General features: G+C 37.1%; 1 protein-coding gene across 1 annotated transcript; it reads right to left on the bottom strand.

Annotated features, from left to right (window-relative positions):
- Window positions 1–14,691: 14,691 nt before the first annotated feature.
- On the bottom strand, window positions 14,692–17,107 carry LOC127129926 (uncharacterized). Its single transcript, XM_051059028.1, has 5 exons — window positions 17,064–17,107; window positions 16,900–16,973; window positions 15,636–16,394; window positions 15,088–15,116; window positions 14,692–14,829 (listed from the first exon to the last, which is right to left on the bottom strand). Exons 1-5 carry the CDS (start codon window positions 17,105–17,107, stop codon window positions 14,692–14,694), a joined length of 1,044 nt encoding a protein of 347 aa, XP_050914985.1.
- Between the last annotated feature and the right edge of the window lie 4,324 nt (window positions 17,108–21,431).

Raw genomic sequence — 21,431 nt, forward strand, 5'->3', positions numbered from 1 at the left:
ATAAGTCAAAGTAATATTCATTGTATTTGAAAACCCTTCTCCCATGCCAAAAGGAGGAGTGATGACATTGTTGGCGCATAAATACAATGATATTTTCATTCAATTAATTCATGTTAAATGTTTGTTTTTCCAATTATTTTCCCTTTTCTCTTTTGCATGAAATTGGTGATCACATAAAACCCTAAAAATAGAATAAAATCAATATTTTCATCTGCATAATGATTTGCCTTGTTTGAATTCTAAAATCTCTATATCCCAAAATCATTATGCAGGTTGATCAAACCCATTGAACATAATGATCCAACACCATCTCCCAACTTTGAATTCCCTGTTTTTGAGGCGGAAGAAGATGATGTTGAAGAGATTCCTGACGAGATTACCCGTATACTTGAGCATGAAGAGAAGATCATTCAGCCGCATCTTGAGAATCTGGAAGCAGTCAACTTGGGGTCTGAAGATTTTGTGCGAGAAGTGAAGATTGGGGCACTCCTGGAAGAATCTGTTAAGAAGGGGTCGATTGAGTTGCTACGAGAATACGTCGACGTCTTTTCCTGGTCCTATGAAGACATGCCTGGTCTGGATACAGATATCGTGCAACATTTCTTGCCTTTGAAGCCTGAGTACGTGCCTGTGAAGCAGAAGCTCAAAAGAACTCATCCCGATATGGCAGTGAAGATCAAAGAGGAAGTTCATAAGCAAATTGATGCGGGGTTTCTGGTGACTTATACATATCCTCAATGGGTGGCCAATATTGTGCCCGTGCCTAAAAAAGATGGAAAAGTCCGAATGTGTATGGACTATAGAGACTTGAATAAAGCTAGTCCGAAAGATGATTTCCCTCTACCACATATTGATATGTTGGTAGATACTACAACTAAATTCAATGTCTTCTCATTTATGGACGGATTTTCCGGATATAATCAGATCAAGATGGCACCCGAGGATATGGAGAAGACAACATTCATCACACCTTGGGGAACATTCTATTATCGAGTGATGCCCTTCGGTTTGAAGAACACCGGAGCCACGTACCAACGAGCTATGACTACCTTGTTCCATGATGTGATGCACAAGAAGATCGAGGTATATGTTGATGACATGATTGCAAAGTCAAGAACGGAAGTTGAACATGTTGAGCACTTGTTGAAGCTTTTTCAGCGTTTAAGGAAGTAGAAGCTTCGTCTGAATCCTAACAAGTGTACATTTGGAGTCCGTTCCGGCAAGTTATTGGGCTTTATTGTCAGCGAGAGAGGTATTGAGGTTGATCCTGCAAAGGTCAAAGCAATACAAGAGATGTCTGCACCCAAAACTGAGAAGCAAGTCCAAGGTTTTCTTGGCCGCTTGAATTATATTTCCAGATTCATATCCCACATGACTGCCATATGTGCGTTGATATTCAAGCTCCTCTAGAAAGATCAGTCTCATGATTGGACTGAGGATTGCCAAAAGGCCTTCGATAGTATTAAAGAGTATTTGTCTGAGCCTCTGATTCTGTCTCCGCCTATGGAAGGGAGACCGTTGATTATGTATCTGACAGTTCTTGTAGACTCAATGGGTTGTGTCCTTGGTCAGCAAGACGAATCAGGGAAGAAAGAATATGTTATCTACTATCTGAGTAAGAAATTCACTGATTATGAGTCTCGATACTCGATGCTTGAGAAAACATGCTGTGCTTTGGCTTGGGTTGCTAAGCGCTTACGCCAGTATATGTTGAATCATACGACTTGGTTGATATCCAAAATGGATCCAATCAAGTATATCTTTGAGAAGCCTGCTTTAACTGGGAGAATTGCCCGTTGACAGATGTTGTTATCTGAGTATGATATCGAGTATCGAGCTCAGAAGGCTATAAAAGTTAGTATCTTGGCTGACCACTTGGCACATCAACCAATTGAGGATTATCAGTCAGTTCAGTATGACTTCCCAGATGAGGAGATTCTGTATTTGAAAATGAAAGATTGCGATGAGCTTACGCTCGATGAAGGGCCAGAGCCTGGTTCACGACGGAGCATGGTGTTTGATGGCGCTGTAAATCAATATGGAAATGGTATTGGGGCAGTGATTATTACTCCTCAGGGCACACATTTTCCTTTTACAGCAAGGCTAACTTTCAAATTCACGAATAATATGGCTGAGTATAAGGCCTGTATTATGGGATTGGAAGAGTGTATTGATCTTAGGATCAAGCATCTTGATGTTTATGGTGATTCGGCCCTCGTTGTTAATCAGATTAAGGGTGAATGGGAGACGAATCAACCTGGCCTCATCCCATATAGAGATTATGTGAGGAGGATTTCAACATTCTTTACCGAGGTTGACTTTCATCATATTCCTCGAGATGAGAATCGGATGGCAGATGCCCTGGCTACACTTGCTTCAATGATTGTGGTCATACTTTGGAATGAAGTTCCCAATATCACTGTGATGCACTTGGACAAACCCACTCATGTATTTGCAGTAGAGGAGGTGCAAGATGATAAGCCATGGTATTATGATATCAAGTGCTTTCTTCAGAGCCAGATTTACCCGCCTGGGGAATCTGTTAAAGATAGGAAAACTTTGAGGAGATTATCAGGCAGTTTCTACCTCAATGGTGATGTGCTTTATAAGAGAAACTTTGACATGGTTCTGCTCAGATCCATGGATAGACACGAAGCAGACCTGTTAATGACTGAGGTCCATGAGGTTTCATTTGGTACTCATTCCAATGGATATGCCATGGCTAGAAATATGTTGAGAGCAGGCTACTATTGGCTGACAATGGAGTCTGACTGCTGCAAATATGTGAAGAAATGCCACAAGTGTCAGATTTATACGGATAAAATTCATATTCCCCCGACACTTCTGAATGTGATTTCATCACCATGGCCCTTCTCCATGTGGGGAATTGACATGATTGGCATGATAGAGCCGAAAGCATCTAACGATCACAGATTCATTCTCGTAGCAATTGATTACTTCACCAAATGGGTTGAAGCGACATCATATGCAAATGTGACCAGGCAGGTGGTTATGAAGTTTATCAAGAATCAACTCATATGTCGTTATGGTGTGCCAGACAAGATCATCATTGATAATGGATCTAACTTGAACAACAAGATGATGAAAGAGCTGTGTAGCGAGTTCAAGATTGCACATCATAATTCTTCTCCTTACAGACCCAAGATGAATGGGGTTGTTGAAGCTGCTAATAAGAATATTAAGAAGATTATGCAGAAGATGGTTGTTACGTATAAGGATTGGCATGAGATGCTGCCATTTGCCTTACATGGATACCGTACATCTGTCCGCACTTCAACAGGAGCAACCCCTTTCTCTCTTGTTTACAGCATGGAGGCTGTACTCCCAGTAGAGGTGGAGATCCCATCAATGAGAGTCTTGATGAAGGCCAAGTTGACTGATGCTGAATGGGTTCAGAGTCGTTATGACCAACTGAATTTGATTGAAGAGAAGAGATTGACTGCCATGTGCCATGGTCAGTTGTATCAGCAAAGGATGAAGAAAGCCTTTGATAAGAAGGTCAAACCCCGTGTGTTCCGAGAAGGTGACCTTATGCTCAAGAAAGTTTTGTCTTTCGTGCCCGATTCTAGGGGCAAGTAGACTCCAAACTATGAAGGTCCATATGTTGTTAAGAGAGCCTTTTCAGGCAGTGCTTTGATACTTCAACTATGGATGGGGAGGATTTCACTCGTCTTGTGAATTCAGATGCAGTCAAGAAATACTTCGCGTAAAAAAATAAAAACAGAATAGCTCGCTAAGTTGAAAACCTGAAAGGGCGGCTTAGGCAAAAATGAGCGTCTCGGTGGATTGAAAACCCGAAAGGGCGATCCAGGCAAAAGTTAGAGACATGTAAAAAAATGAATATGTATCCCGCTAGATTGAGTACCTCACCCTAGGGCAATCTAGGCAAAAATTAGGGATTTGGAAAGTAACTGCATCCTGACAAGACTTTGTTCTACAAACTGTCATCTGTCAGAGATTCTCACTCAGTCATCGCCAACTGAAGCTTCAAATACATCAGATTCAGGGTGGGTGGAGAAATGGTCATTATGTTCAATGTAGCCCTTTTCCAATATATATCACCAATTTCAAATTTGTAAAGATCTATGGAGTCTTGCCATTTGTAGACTACCATTCCATCAAATAAATTTGAGCCTTTATCCAACTATTTGCACTCTTATTTGTTTTTTATTCAACAAATGTTTTGCATGTTTTAATTGAGAAATATCATTGTTTAAATAAATAATTTTTTTTCATAATTTGTTTTTAAACAAAGTGAACATTCACAATGATAAAAGGATACTTGGGATGTCTTCAGTGCTCTCTCAAGGATAGTATGATTCCCAACAGGGTAAGACATTTGTTCATATTCTTGGAATTGCTTGTATCCTCTTCCTCCAGAGCCTTTTGTGGTTTTTCTCCCTAGCAGAGTGTTGGTAAAGGTATTCATCCCTCTTTCCTTCAGCAGAGTAGTGATCCTTCCTCCTCAGCAGATGTGATCTCTTTGGTAGTGCAGACCTTGGAAGCTTCTGATTGGTGGTTGTTCCCCACAGAGATCCATTATCCCCTCTGATAATTTCCCTAGTAGAGTTGCTTCTACATCGGATTTTATCTATGCGGTGATCCTGTCCCCAGCCGAAATGACTGATGCTCATTCCCCTACAGAGGTCTTTGATTCCTGGTATCTCTTGCCCCCATCAGATTGGATATTCTCCAGTAGGATTGGCTTTCTCCCTTGAGATGTAGTACCAGATGTTTGTTCATTAATTCTTGGGCCCGTTTGTGTTAGATATGTTGGTTTTGTCAGCATTCATCATACATAAACCACGCATATGCATATGATTTTAACATTCAGATATTCATGTTGCATTCTTTGCCATATATCTTTGTTTGTTATCCCCTGCTAGTTGGTGATATATTTCCCAAACAGGTGTTTGTGTCTGATCTCCCCATGTAGGGCCAGCCCCATAAGCAGAAAGTGTTTATCCTTCCCTCCATACTCCCCACTGAGTTATGTCCTCGTGGATGATGTTTGTTTCTGTTTCCTCCCAACACATATATTGGGATGGAGCTTCCCCCTGAGTTACGTCCTCTTAGGGATGAGTCTTGTTTCGTCGTGCCTATCTAGTTTGTTCCTAGATTGGTTTCTTGTGTTTTTTCCTTGCACTTCCCCGTAGTTTAGATGAATGATTGCTAAGTAACCAGTAATTGTCCATCTTTCCTCCGGCGTAGTCTATGGCCTTCTACCCTCATACCGGTAGTTATAAGTCCTATTTCTGTGGTTCTCTACCCTCATATCGGTAGTTGAAATCCCCATTTTTATCCCCTTGCAGAGTTTACCTTTTTGTTCATCCTAACCGATGACGGTTACTCTCCCGTGGTTTTCTACCTAGTATCCGGTAGATGTAATCGCCTCTTTGACGGTTATCTTTATCCAATATTCAGTATTGATATTCCCCCACCCTTTTTGAGTATGTCTCCTAGTAACCGGTGATATATCTCCCGGATCATTGCCTTTGTCAATGTATCCCCAGCGGGTCATCTTTCATTTACCTTTAGTGGGTAATGATCGTTTCTCCCTTGTGATCGGTCATCATTCTATGCCTAGTTTTTGGTATCCTGATGCCCCTTTTCTTTCAGTCGATTTATCCTTCATTAACCCAGTAACCGGTTGTAGATAATCTTCCATGCGAGTATATTATCTATGTTCTGACGGTGATAAATAATATATCTCATGCGCTCTTTGGTCGAAGTCTTTTGTTCTTCCCCAGTCGAGTAAGATTCGTATTCCCCTTTTGTGGAGTCGAATGTCCGTCCTGTAATCGAGTTTGCCTTTTAGCCCTCTTTTGAACGATGAGTGTCTTGGAAATATTCCCCAATTCACGCCTTGGTCGGTCACCTATTATATGCCCAGTAACCGGTATCCCTGGTGTTCCTTCCTCTCTGCTCCCTATTATGACTTTTTGTCCCCTGTGGAGTCAGTTTTTTCCTGAGTCGAAATATACCTTTTTAGGTTTTCCTCAAATGATTTTCGATGTCTGATATCTATCACCCTCATACCGGTCTTAGATATTCATTCTCCCCGAGCATGTTGTTCTTTCACCCTCATACCGGTGTTTTGATCACACGTCTCCCTGAGCTTATTACCCAGTAACCGGTAATACCTCACCCTGGTGTTTCCCCAGAAGGGTCCTGTTTGGACATTCCTCAGTGGAGTCCCTTAGTGGATTTTCCCCATCTGAGTCCAGATTTTCATCCGAAGTATCCTTTGTGGATAGTTCCGCTGTATTGGCATATTCCCCAATACATGCATCTTTGAGTCAGCTCGAGTCCTTCCATTGATTTATTCCCATGGAATTCCTCTTGTGCCTCTCAGTAAGTTCTAAGTTGTGACCTGCTCACGCATTTTATTCCTTTCCTTATCCTCATTAGAGTCCCAGAGTCTCTGTCCCATGGAGTGAATTACTCATATGGATTGTCAGTTTCTCCGGATTTCTTTTCTTCTTTGTGGACACATATCCCCACAGAGTATTACCTTTTGCATACATACATTTGCATCATGAGGTCTCTTAGGGACCAAAATTTGTCTCTCTGTTATTATTTAAGCCCATTCTACCTCGTCGAGACGAAGATTTTAACCTTCACTTCTCCGGCTAGAATGACCTTAAATAGGGGCATCTGTAAGACCCTAATTTTGACCCTAAGATCCCTCATGGCATCATAACATTGCATTTGCATAGCCTCAAGGATCATAAGCATCTTGGTTCCCTTTGCCTTTGGGTGGGACCTCTTGTGAGTAGGTTTGAGATTACCAAGCATGATTGAATTGTATATCATTTCTTTTTTCATTTTTATTAACTCAAAAGCCCAAAAATATGTCACTAACATCTCTTACTTGTAGCTTGAGCAGTCACAAGATCAAAAGCTTCTAGGAGATCCTATATGCATTGATATGTTCAAGAGAAGATGAAATCAAGCATGGAAATGGTTCCCAAAGATCTCATCCATCAAATATGCCTCCCAAGTATCTCAATTCATCATTTTGATCAAGCAAATCAAAGGGTTTGAGGTTTGTTTCCCAAGGAAACCCTAATTCATCTGTTCATCAACTGTGTCTTGCTCATGAAGCAACCTCAACCCATGGTCAAATACAATCAAGGGAAGTTCTTTAATTCATCATTTCATGCATATTTGAACTTATTTGAGTGTCCTCAATCATTAATTCATCAAGACATGAGGTGTGGACTTGAGAAGTTAATCAGTCAATTCATCTGACTATTTTGAAATGCACTGAGACCTAACTTTTTATGTGTTGGTCAAATGGAGATGATCCAAAGAGACAAAATGTTCTTAAGAACAATATTAACAACTTTCATGTTCATCAAAATTTTATAGGAAGCTTGGAAGGTCATCATCCATTCCAAGACATTATAGGTCATTTTGACTGAAACCCTAATTTTGGGTCAACTTCCCAAGAACATAAATCATTCATTTTTCATGGTTTTGAGGTGAGAATTAATGCATTGGAAATATTAATGTGTCTAATTCAAATGTTATGTTGAGCAAAATTGCGAAATCTCAAAAGAAATACATGTGATAATGCAAAACATTATAAGTCACTTTGGGCCAAGTGCATTGAAATGTGAAAAAGTCCAACTTCAAGTGCCCATAACTTCTTCATCAAAAATCCAAATGATGCAAAATTTAAGTCCAAATTGATTGTCTTGAAAAGATATACAACTTTTATGTTTAAGAGTTTGTCATTTGGAGCTTGCATCACTGAAACAGAAGGGCTTGAACATTGGCCAATTTTGGAAATTTCACATAGGCATGTTTTGCACCCTACACTTCAAGCTCAAATTTCATTAACTTCCAAGGCCCAAATGAAGTTTTGATCAACATGACATTTGTTCCTTATGCAACAAGCTTTCCAACCATTACTCATAAGGTTGCATTTGGATTTTGGACATGGCATTTTCGAAGGCTTCAATGAAATAGTGCATTTTATGAAAATCATTCCAATTGCCATGCATGATCCATTAACACACAATCTGCATGTTCAATTCATATTTGGTGACGTGTAGCTTGCAATTCCAATCAGAATTGGGCCCTCCATGCTCCTGTACAGGCCCATGCATGGAGGCCTTCTTCTTCCATGCACACGAGTTTGATGATGCTTGCAGCTCCCTCCATCTATAAATACAAGTGCTTTGCCCTTCAATTCTTCAACCTTAAGGCGCCCAACATGCTGCGCAACTGAAATCCCACACCCTCACCAAAGGAACTTTTCTCTTTCTTTCAAAAATTTCAGATCTGAATTTCAATTGCATTGATTGATTTTCTAGATCTATAAGTTCCTAAACCTTCTTTACTTGATCCATAGAGCTTTCTGTTTGCAAAAGGACTCAAAGATCGTGACTCTATTCTTCACAATTCAAAGGTTTTACTCAACTGCATTTTGCTTCGAATCAGCTCATATATTGTTCCATTTGCCTTGATTTTGTGTGATCTGAAGTCCTCTGCATAGAGGCATCATTATTGGGCTTTGAATTTTTAAAATCAAGCAAGTTCACTTGAACACCACAAAACTTCCATCTCTGATTTCTCTCAATCTAGAGATCTAGAGTGGAATTGAGTGGCATAGGAGTGATGTACATCACTCCACCTTTCGTTTGGTACCTGGATCGTGCGTTTTGGTGCATATTTATTCTGCTATAATTTTTGGCCTTCGCCGGAGCTAGCCGGAGAAGACGGTGGCGCTGGCCTTCATCTGATCTCCAGATTGAATTGTGGCCATCCATTTTTGTTTCCAGATTCGATCCTGGCTGTCCAACATTATGACTTTTTTTAAATGTTTGTGTGGTTGCATTTACTGAAGTGTTTGGTAGGCGCGCATGTGTGATCCGTCTGATCTGCTAGGTCAATTAATGAACTGGATCCAACGCTTCTCCTTTTTTCTTATTTTTAATTTATGATTTCTATTTTCTTTTATTTCTTTTAATTCCATTTTATTTCTAAAATTCGTATCTCTTTCATTATTGGTCCAAAAATTATGGGACCAATTGCATTATTTCTATTTTAATTTCTAGTTTCTAAAAATGATTTTTAATATTTTTTATTTTATCATTTGCTATTTTTTAGTAATTTTCTCTTTTCTGGTTATTTTTAATTCATTTTAAATAGTTTTTAATATCCAAAAAATACAAAAATATTTTCTCTACCTCTTTGAATGATGATAGATCTATGAAAATTATTCTCATCAATTTATTAATTGATTTGAGATTTATTTGAGATTTTAATTCAATTAGGTTATTTTTATGCATTTTTAATTGATTTAAAATAGTTTATGACTTCAAAAAATGCTGAAATTTTTTGTCAAACTTTGTTTGACCTTGTTGAACTTGGGATAATTCACTTGGACTTTTCAAAGTTGATTTGAAGTGAATTTGAAGTTTGACCTTTCTTTATTATTTTAATTCAAGTTTTATATTAAATATTAAAAATGCCAAAAATATTTGACTTGTTTCTTGACTTCTAATTCTCATTTTGCTTATGTTTTCTATTGTTTGACCTTGATCTTCTCTATCTTTGGTCATAGCTTATTGATTATCTCATTCCATTTCATTTAATGCACTTTAATTCTTCATTTCTTTCTTCTTCTTCTCCTTCCTCTTTTTCTTTTTTGATCAATGAGTTAAAGATTGGTGGTTAGCATTGATTAGGGAGGTTTAATCTTCCTTGATTCAAATCTAATTCATCTTGATCATGGACCAAGTGAATGGCTTTGCATTAAGGATAAATTGCTTTCTAAATCATGCAAAGAACCTAAATCAATACAAGATCATTTCTATCTTCTTTTTGGCATGGCAAGTTGTTGGAGTTTGATTCACTAATCAAGACCTCTAACTTGTGTTGTTGCCTATATTATTATTGACCGGCCTCAGATAGTTGTGACTTCTACATAAGTCCAATTACGATTGCTTAACATAGCGCTAAATTTGCCTTATGGCATACTAACTACTAACACTAACCATTAACCATTAACATTTACTTTTTGCTCTTTACATTTATGCAATTTACTATTCTTGTCTATATTATTCATTTGCTTTTCCCCCTTTGCTCACTTGAGCACATGTTTAAGTTAATGTAATTTGCCTTTTGCTCACTTGAGCACATAATTGTGTATATATATTATTGTGCTTGTGTTTTGTTTTGTGCTAGGGGATCCTATGAGAGCTCAAATTGAAGAACCATTGCCATTGTTCATCCAAAGTGAAAGATACAAGATACATTAGGGATCTCCTAAGGAGCTTGTTTGACTATGTTGATTGCTTGAGCTTACTGTTATTTTGCTTGCATATTATAAAGGATGGGAGCTACTTGGATCATCAATATGATCTCAAGAGAGGAACTCCATTTGTGGTTGTTTCTTATCCCTTATATCTTGTATGATTAGGACTTTAGCCATTCTTCTTCTTCCTTCCACTCTAACCCAAGCCAAAACTTTTGTGCAAACATTTAACACTTGTTTTCAAACATTAGAAACCTAAGCCTTATGCTTTTGATTTTCAAACTTTCTTTTCATAACACTTATTTTGAATTGAACTTCTAAGTCAACTTTGACCATATTTTGTATATACTTTTCATTGGTAAATACCACTCATTCAAATACCTTTTTGTGGTTTCAATGGCCACTCTCTTAATCAAAACTTTTTCATAACCTTTAGCTATTAGGTTTGAGTTATCCTTGAGGTAGATGTAATACTCACCTATATCCTTAGTGATGGACAATGAGTCTTCCATGCTTATTATAGGGTTAATCCCTCACTAGCATGTTGAAGCTATCCTCACATGGTGGATTTATGGTTTTAGGTTGAGTTTTCTCCCTTGGATAACAAAAGACCTTAAGGCTTTTGGACCAATCAATTCACCAACTTATTTTGAGATTTTTACCCCGAACTACGAGGTTTTGATCCTAATCTTTTTAAGACGGTACGTAGGCAATGAGTTTATCCATCCAAACACAAAATGTAAATAACTTGTATATTCTCTTCTCATCTCTTCAATCATGTTTGCACAAATAAATTTTCACAAAATACCAACCTTAAAACAAGTATGAAAAGGGCTCCCTAGGAGTACCTATGATGTTTTGGGTGCTTAAAACCTTCCCATTGCATAACCAACCCCCTTACCCAGATCTTTGACATTTTTACTAGTTTTTGATTCGATAAAACTTTTAGGTTTTTGTTCGCTTTCTAACCATTCCTTTGGATAAATAGAAGTGCAGTGGCGACTCGACTTGTATGGTTTACCTTGGATTTAGTCAATATCTCTAATGATAACGAATACCCCGCTACACATGTAACATATTATACTTGCAACAACAACATCATACACAATGACCCACCACCATAGTTAATGTACACCGTCAATACTGGCCATCATGCATCAAATACATGTTATACAACTCAACAACATCAACATACAACATAACAAGTAACAACAATGCATTTAAGGTTATGTCACACCACCATATAAATATTATAATGCATTTCAACACCATCGTACATAAAATTATTCATTTTCAGGGACTAAAACTAATTTTAAATTAAAGTACACGCTCTCAGCTTTCCGAGCTTCGAACGACACTCGAAACAAAAGTTATGAAATTTTAAAGTTTTTATGAAAATGCTCCTAGTGTAACCAGTTACCCTAAAACCAGTAATCGGTTACACTACACTCTATAGTGCAACCCCCACCACGACACACACACGGTAACCGGTTACCCAAAAACCGGTAACCGATTACACCTCCTTCTTCGAGCCCCTACGTAGCCTCTATTTCATAAGGTAACCGGTTACCCAAAAAATGGTAACCGGTTACACCCGTAAAATTTTGCACAGAAACGTGTTTTTTAAGCAGTGTAACCGGTTACTCCATTTCTAGTAACCAATTACACTATTGAAGAAACACTTTTCTGCAACTTTTTCAAAACAAAAATCACTTAAAATTCATCCTAAAACCCCATTTTTATTACAAATCATTTATACCATATTTTAACACGAAAAACACTTTTCTAAAGTTTAAAACCCCAACTTATTTACACCAAAAACATTCATAACTCAGTTCCGACTCTGACTTGAAACAACATTAATCTCATAACATTTACATCATACAATCCAATCAATTTTATGATTTCAACATCAACAATTGCAACAACTCATCATTCCAACATCAATCACAATATCATCATACCACACACACATAATTCAACAATTATCAATTATCACAATGATCATGAATATAAGAAGAAAAACACAAAACTTACATATTATAATCTACCCACCATCATCATGTTAACCCTTAAATAATCAGAACCCCACCCTTATCTTAGAGTTCCAAGCAATTGATTCTTTGACCTTCAACAATGGTGAATTCTCCTCTTGAGCCCTAGCCCCTTCTTCTCCCTTTCTCAGTTTCTTCTCCTTTCTCCCAAATGTTACGTGTTCTCTGTTTCTATCTCAATATCCTCTTTTCTATTTTTATTATAACTCTTATTATTTTATTAACATATTATTATCACTAATTTCCACCTATTAAATAATAATAATAATAATAATAATAATAATAATAATAATAATAATAACCCACTCAATTAACTAATTAAACTAATATTCAACTAATATTAACTAATTAACTAAATAATAACTAATATAATTAATTAGTTTTACTTACCACACCACCATTTCTACACTTTTGCTCACACACACCCCAATACCTTAATTTATATAATTCTAAGGCAACTACCCCACACCAAGGGTAACACAACACATCAAAACACCAATCAACACAACATAACCATAACTATCATATAATTAAATTACAAAAAATAAATTAAATAAAATCGTGGCATTACAACTCTCCTCCACTTAGAAAATTTTCGTCCTCGAAAATTAACTGATGCAAACAACTCTGGATACAACTCTCGTATCCTGCTTTCCAACTCCTAAGTCATATTTCCTCTGGCAGCGCCTTCCCACACTACCTTCACGAGAGAAATCTCTTTGCCTCTAAACTGTTTCAGTTCTTGATCATCAATCCTTATAGGCAAAGCCTCAACTGTTAGTTTATCACTCACCTGAACATCATCCATCGGAATCACATGTGACAGATCCAGAACATACTTCCAAAGTTGTGAAACATGGAACACATCATGTAGATTTGACATATTCGGTGGCAATGCCACTCTATAAGCAACAGGTTCAACTCTCTCGGATATCTGATACGAACCAATAAATCGAGGAGTAAGCTTCCTCGACTTCAAAGCACATCCTACACCGCTCACCAGAGTGACTCTCAAGAATACATGGTTTCCCTCTTCAAACTCAATATTTTTTCTCCTCTTATCATGATAGCTTATCTGCCTACTCTGCGAAGCTTTCATCTTTTCTCGAATCAGTTTCACCTTATCAATAGTCTGTTAGACAATCTCAGGTTTAAGCACTACACTCTCACCAAATTCATGCCAACACAAAGGTGTCCTTCATCTTCGACCATACAAGGCTTCAAAAGGTGCCATTCCAATACTAGAATGAAAACTATTATTATATGTGAACTCAATCTACAACAAATGACTATCCCAAGCACCTTCTTGCTCGAGAACACAAGCTATCAACAAGTCCTCTAATGACTGAATGGTCCTCTCTATCTAACAATCGGTATGTCGATGATAAGTCGAACTCAACCTCAGCTTCGAAGCTAAAGCTTCTTGTAAAGTCTCCTAAAATCTGGAAGTGAACCTCAGATCTCTATCTAACGCAATACTTAATGGAACTCTATGCAACTTCACAATCACACGAATATATATCTCTGCCAACTTCTGCATAGAAATGTTAATCGGAATAAAATGGGCCGACTTCGTCAGTCTATCAACAATCACCCAAATGGCATCATGCCGTCTCGGAGTATTCAGTAACCCCGTCACAAAATCCATATAAATGTTATCCCATTTCCGTTTTGGAATATCAAACGGTTGCATCAATCATGCAGATTTCCAATGTTCAACCTTTGACGTCTGACAAATCAAACAAGCATAAACAAACTGAGCCATATCTCGCTTCATTCTAGACCACCAAAATATCTTCTTCAGATCCTGATACATCTTAGTAGCTCCTGGATGAATACTCAAGTTACTTTGATGAATTTCTTCCAAAATCATCTTCTTCAATTTAACTTTGTCAGGAATACAAATCATGTCTCTAAACCTCACACACCTTGTTCATCCACTTTGAAATCACTACTTTCAGTATGATTACTTCCAACCATCAAGTCCACCAACTTCACATCCAACTTCTGACTCTCTTTAATAATATTTAGAAAATCATTGTTGATCTTCAACATACCCAACATCACACTCTGCGGTGTTAGCTCATAGACCAAACTCATGTCTCTAAACTGTTCAATCATTTCCATCTCTCTAACCAACATAGCAGACATATTCAAAGACTTCCGACTTAAAGCATCATCCACGACATTCACCTTACCGGTATGATAATTCAAGCCAAAGTCATAATCCTTTAAGAATTCCAACCACCTGCGCTGTCTCATATTTAATTCCTTTTGATCAAACAAGTATTTCAGACTCTTATGATCGCTAGACACTTCAAATATGAAACCATAAAGATGATTCCTCTAAATTTTCAACACAAACACCCCCGCAACCAACTCCAAATCATGAGTAGGATAGTTTCTCTTATGAATCCTCAACTGTTGTGAAGCATAAGCCACAACCTTTCCATCTTGCATTAGCACACCATCTAAACCCATCAACTTTGCAATACACCACAAACAGTTCAATTAGTTCAGGTAAAATCAAAACGGAAATGTAGTTAACCTTTTCTTCAGCTATACAAAACTGTTCTCATAACGAATTTTCCAAACAAATGGTTTACCTTTGCAGATCAACTGAGATAACGGAAGTGCCAACTTGGAAAAGCCTTCAATAAACCTGCGGTAATAAGCCAAGCCCAAAAATCTTCTAATCTTTGTCACCAACTTCGGAGCCTCCCATTATAGAACTGCATCTACCTTGGATGGATCCACAATATTACCACCACCTGAAATAACATTACCAAGAAAGCTAACCTCTTTCAACTAGAACTCACACTTCAACAACTTATTATAAAGCTTCTTCTCCTTCAACACTTACAATACAACTTGCAAATGATCAACATGTTCTTCTTCTATTTAGAATAGATCAAAATATCATTAATAAATACCACAATAAAACGATCCAAGTAAGTATGAAAGATATAACTCATGTACTTCATAAATACTTTGGGTTACATTATAAACACCAAGCAACTTCACCCAATACTCATAGTGTCCATACCGAGTTCTAAACACCGTCTTTAGTACATCTTCATCCTTCACTCTAATATGGTGGTAACCTGACCTCAAATCAATTTTTCTAAACACATGTGCACCCACCAACTGATCCATCAAGTCATCTATTCTCGGAAGTGGATACTTGTTCTTAATCGTCACTTTATTCAACTATCGGTAATCCACATACAACCTCATGCTACCGTCTTTCTTCTTTACCAACAACATTGGAGCCCCCTAAGGCGACACACTTGGTCTCATAAATCTCTTATCTAGTAGATCTTCTAATTGTTTCTTTAACTCTGCTAACTCCGATGTAGACATCCTGTATGGTGCCATAAAAATAGGTCTGGTACCAGGGACAAGATCAATAGAAAACTCCACCTCTCTCTCTGGTAGTACATCTGAAATGTCATCTGGAAACACCTCTGGAAAATCCCGCATTACCTGCAATTCATCAATCACCGCCTGACTCTTAGCAGATAACGTCGTGAACAACGCAAACATTTGAGCTTCCTCTTCCAAAAGCTCCTTCAACTCTCTAGCAGACAAGAAACCAGTTTCTTCCTCCTCACCAGGAGTAAGGAACCACACCGACTTGTTATAACAATTGATATAAACATGATTGAACTCCAACGAGTTCATCCCCAAGATAACATCAAGATTATCCAATGGCAAGCAAATAAGATCAATGCCAAAATCCTTATCAAAGATTAATAGAGGACAATTTAAACAAACCGAATTAGTAGTCACCAAACCCTTAGTAGAAGTTTCGATAACCATTTCTCCATTCATAGAAGACACCACAAGGCCCAACCTTTTCACACAGTAAGTAGCAATAAAATAATGACTAGCACCAGTATCAATTATAGCAATCAAAGGTGTATTATTAATATAACATATACCTCTGATCAACCTGTCATCACTGGAAGTATGAGTCCCCGTCAGAGCGAACACCTTTCCTCTAGTTGAAGCTTGCTTAGGCTTAGGGCAATGAGTGTTGATATGTCCTGGTTCACCATAGTTTTAGCAAGTCACCATATTCTCTTTACAATCAGCAACCAAATGTCCTGACTTCCCACACCTGTAACACTTCTTCACATCACTATTGCCCTCACTAACACGATGACCCAAATCACCGCACCTATAAGACTTAAGAAAAGTATGAGCACCTCCCCCACTTAGCATCTTACCATCAACAACTCTCTATTTACATGTATTAGCTGGAGCATTATATGGCTTCCCACAGTTCAGATTTTGCTTTCCTTTTCTCTAACCCAACCCCATTTTAGTGAGTCGACCAAGCCTTATTATCATCCTCATAAATTCTACAACTGTTCACCAACTCTAGAAACCTCCTGATCTATTGGTATCTAATCGCCTACTTAATTTTAGGATGCAAAACATTCTCAAATTCGATACACTTTGAGAACTTGGCAGTCGCCTCACTGTAATGAGGGTAGAACTTAGCAAGTTCCATAAATCTGGAAGCATGCTCAATAATCGACAAGTTACCTTGCTTCAGCTCCAGAAACTCAATCTCCTTCTTCCCACGAACATCCTCAGGAAAGTACTTTCTCAGAAATTCCCTATGGAACACAGCCAAAGTTATAACTTCAACTGCAACATCCAACACTTGATGAATGTTGATCCACTAATCATCAACTTCCTCAACTAACATATGCATATTGAACTGCACCTTCTGTTCTTCAGAGCAATCCATCACTCTGAAAATCCTCTCAATCTCCCTGAGCCAAGTCTGCGCTCCATTAGGATCGTACCTACCCTTGAAAGTAGGCAGATTGTTCCTCTGGAATTTCCCCAAATGTTGGAACTCGTCGTTCCCACCAACATTAGGATGATTCTACACGGCCTGAGCTACAGCCTGCAAAACAACAACAATACCAACGTCAATTCTTCCAACCATTTTCCATTTCACAATACCAACAACAACAATGGTTAAAGAGACAACATCGACGGTATTCAAGTGTCACACCACACTAACTCAACAACTTGGTCGGACAGACCGACCTGCTCTGATACCACTATGTAACACTCTAAATTTACCCCAAAAGATTTAAAACATTTATCAGAGTAAAACACATCAACATGCAATTTAGGATGCTACACTACAATATACAATCAACCTTCTCAATCGAAAAGACATGTAACATTTGTCAGTATAAAAATAGTAGTAATAACTACATGTCTGAATGTTAACTTTTATTAAATAGCAACAGAACAATAATAACAAACAGTTAAATTAACATATCCAACATCGACATAACATGTCATAATAATAAATATTAAAACATAACAAAAGACACAACGTTCCAAATTCCTCGGTGTTGCACATCAGAGTAGACACCGACACTAAAATAAAATAAAATACTTCATCTTCCACTCACATCTGAGATCCTATTATGGATTATCTGTATATTACCCACGTGGAGGTAACATTCAAACATAAGGGATGAGATATCATACTTATATAAAGAAAGCATGATAGTAAGTAAGCATTAAATTATCACATGCACATCACCCATTCCACAACACAATTCCACATAATCCATACAACAACTATCCACACATAATAACAACATCACAATTATCCACACGGTACAATAACGCAACAATTATCCAACATAATACAATGTAATTAACCATCTAACATAATAATAAATGCAATCAATGTACAATGCAATGAGACTCAACAACTTGACTCAATGCATGTGGTACCAATACGTGAATACTCAGGTTTACCACTTCGATCCCTACGTCCTAGGATCAAAGTCATCAATTTGTTACCATCACCTCTGATAATGTCTAACTGATTTCATCACCTTCGAAATCAACTATCAGCCCAATCTACAAAATAGGATTTGAGGCTCACCAACAACTGACCAGTTGTCAAACAACATGAATGCATGCAATATGTAATACATGAAACAACAATATCATGCACAATAACTCACCTCCATAGTCAATGTACACCACTAATACTGGACATCATGGACCAAACACATGTTATACAACTCAACAACATCAACATACAACACAACAAGCAACAACAATGCATTTAAGGTTATGTCACACCACTATATAAATAGATAAATTCCTATCGACATCATCACACAAAAAAATATTCATCTTCAGGTATTGAAACCAATTTTAAATGACACTGCACACTCTCAGCTTTCCAACACTTCAAACGATACTCAAATCGGACACTCGAAACAAAAGTTATGAATTTTTAAAGTTTTTAAGAAATTGCTCATAGTGTAACCGATTACCCCAAAGCCAGTAACCGGTTACACTACATCCAGTAGTGCAACCTACTACCAAAACACAAATGATAACCGGTTACCCCAAAACTGGTAACTGGTACACCCCCATTTCTAGCCTCTGTTACACAAGGTAACCGGTTACCCAAAAACCTGTAACCGGTTACACCCTCTAATTTTTTGGCCAGAAACGTATTTTTGAGTAGTGTAACCGATTACTCCAATTATGGTAACCGATTACACTGTTGTAGAAGCACTTTTCTACAAAATTTTCAAAATGAAAATCACCCATAATTCATCCCAAAATCCCATTTTTCTCACAAACCGTTAATACCATATTTTAACACGAAAATCACTTTTCCAAGGTTCAAAACCCCAACTTATTCACCCCAAAAACATTCATAACTCGGTTCCGACTTTGATCCGACACAACATCAATTCGCAAAACATTGACAACAAACAATCCAATCAAATTTCATGATTCTAACAAAAACAATTCATCATCCACACAATTCAACAGTTAACAATATCACCATGATCATGAACATAAGAAAACACAAAACCTACATGGGATAATCTACCCATCATCATCATATTAACCCTTAGATAATTAGAACCTTACTCTTACCTTAGAGTTACTAGCAATAACTTCCTTGACCTTCATCAATTGGTGATTCTCCCCTTGAGCCTTATTCTCTTCTTCTCCTTTTCTCAACCTTCCCTCTTTTCTCCCAAAAGTTACGTTACTGAGTTTCTATCCCAAATCCCCTTTTCTATTCTTTTTATTTACAAATCTTATTATTTTTTTTATATTATTATATTATCACTATTTTAAATAATAATAATAATAATAATCATAATAACCTATTCTAATTATATAAATAAATTAAATAATAAATAAAATAGTTAATTAGTTTTACTCACCGCACCATCCTTTCTATACTTTTACTCACACACTCCCCAACACCTTAATTTCTAAGTCAACTAACCTACACCAAGTGTAACACAATACATCAAGACACTAATCAACACAACACAACCACAACCATCACATTATTGAATTACAAAAAATAGTTTAAATAAAATCGGGGCGTTATAATCATCACCTATATGAACAAAGGAACAAACAAGTATTATCTCTTATTGATGCTTTGGTTAGTTGATGAGTAAATTAAAGTAAAAAAAACCTAATGTTAAGATCAAACAAAGAATGTGACCATGCTTGTGAGTCAATGACCAAATGCAAAAGGTCATGCTAAAGTTCTGATGATGTATGATATGATTTCATGTATGCAAATGAAACAAAGCAAAATGTAGTAAAATAGAGGGTAAATTTTGGGGTATGACATAAACATACATACTTTTGCTCACTAGGTGTAAGGAAGCTTTCTTGAGAGAATAGAAACAAAAGAAGACTATAAGTTCTATACTTACAGAAAAAGAAAAGCTTGGCTCAATCATTACAGGTCTGTAAAAGGAAGCCACATTGTTAAGGTCCAAACTTAACAATATGAGAAAATATGCATGTATGTTGAATAATGGTTCTGATATGTTAGATGAGATCTTGGAAGTTGGGGAGAAGTCTAAAAATATGCAGGTTGTAGGGTTTGACTACAGTTCAGTGAACAAAAAGATCAAAATTCCAACAAAGAAGTTTGTTTCCCTTAAGAAGAAAACTGAGTTTCAAATGTTGGACCACATGTCTCAACATCCTACTCAACATGTGTATCCTTATAACAGAGACAACAAGAACTCATCTTGAAGGTGTCACTGTAACACCCCTTTTTCTACCCCAAAATACTTAACATATAATCAGAGAAAATAAGCACGCATATAAACAAAAGGGCGTCACATCGACGTTTTCAAAGACTAAAAGCTTTCAAAAACCAACATCATTCATCATCAATATACAATACACCTGGTCATTTAAAATAACACATTTCAATTATCATGAATATTCCAGAATATGCGTTCGCAGCGGAAAATAATGAATACTCATACATTTCATCAAATGATCCATGTCCCATACCATGATCATCTCTCAATAATCTCTTCAAAATAACTAAAACCATAATCAGAATATTTGGCACTATGGCCTCTCAATAGCAATTGCAAATAAGCATGTTCACAAGTAATAACAGAATACTTATCCAAATAGGATACGAGTTCAATACTACTAATCTACCCAGTGTTACATGACCAGAGCATTGACTCATTACATAGTCTTCAACTAAAATACGGAAACTCTCCGGCTAATCTCGAGCGAGCTACCGTCCACTTACTTCAGCGATACTACTCCCGAGTATCTGCACGATACCCATGTAAAGGTAACATTCAAACAGAAGAGGTGAGAATTCAAATTATTATGAAGAAATATAATCAAGCACAATGATTAAATCAATAATTAAAGGAATTCATCACACTTCATATAACCATGTAAATAATATTAATCAACATTTATTTCACATGTTTCAAACATCCATCAAAACTCAAGGAGTATAATATTCAAATCCAATATTACATTCTCAAATATACACACAACTACAATTATCACAAAATCACGTATTTTGCTAAATTATGTATCCAACATCACCAAATTCAATTACCATATCTCATACACACATCACAATCATAACAATACATACACTCAATTATCATATAACTCTAATGTGACTCAATGCAAGACATGTGACTCTATGCATGCGGTACCTCAATGTGAACCCAACGTTTCACCACTTTCCGATTCAATATCTAGAATCCAAG

Source organism: Lathyrus oleraceus, chromosome 3 (assembly GCF_024323335.1).
Source record: "Lathyrus oleraceus cultivar Zhongwan6 chromosome 3, CAAS_Psat_ZW6_1.0, whole genome shotgun sequence".
NCBI classification, from domain to species: domain Eukaryota; kingdom Viridiplantae; phylum Streptophyta; class Magnoliopsida; order Fabales; family Fabaceae; genus Lathyrus; species Lathyrus oleraceus.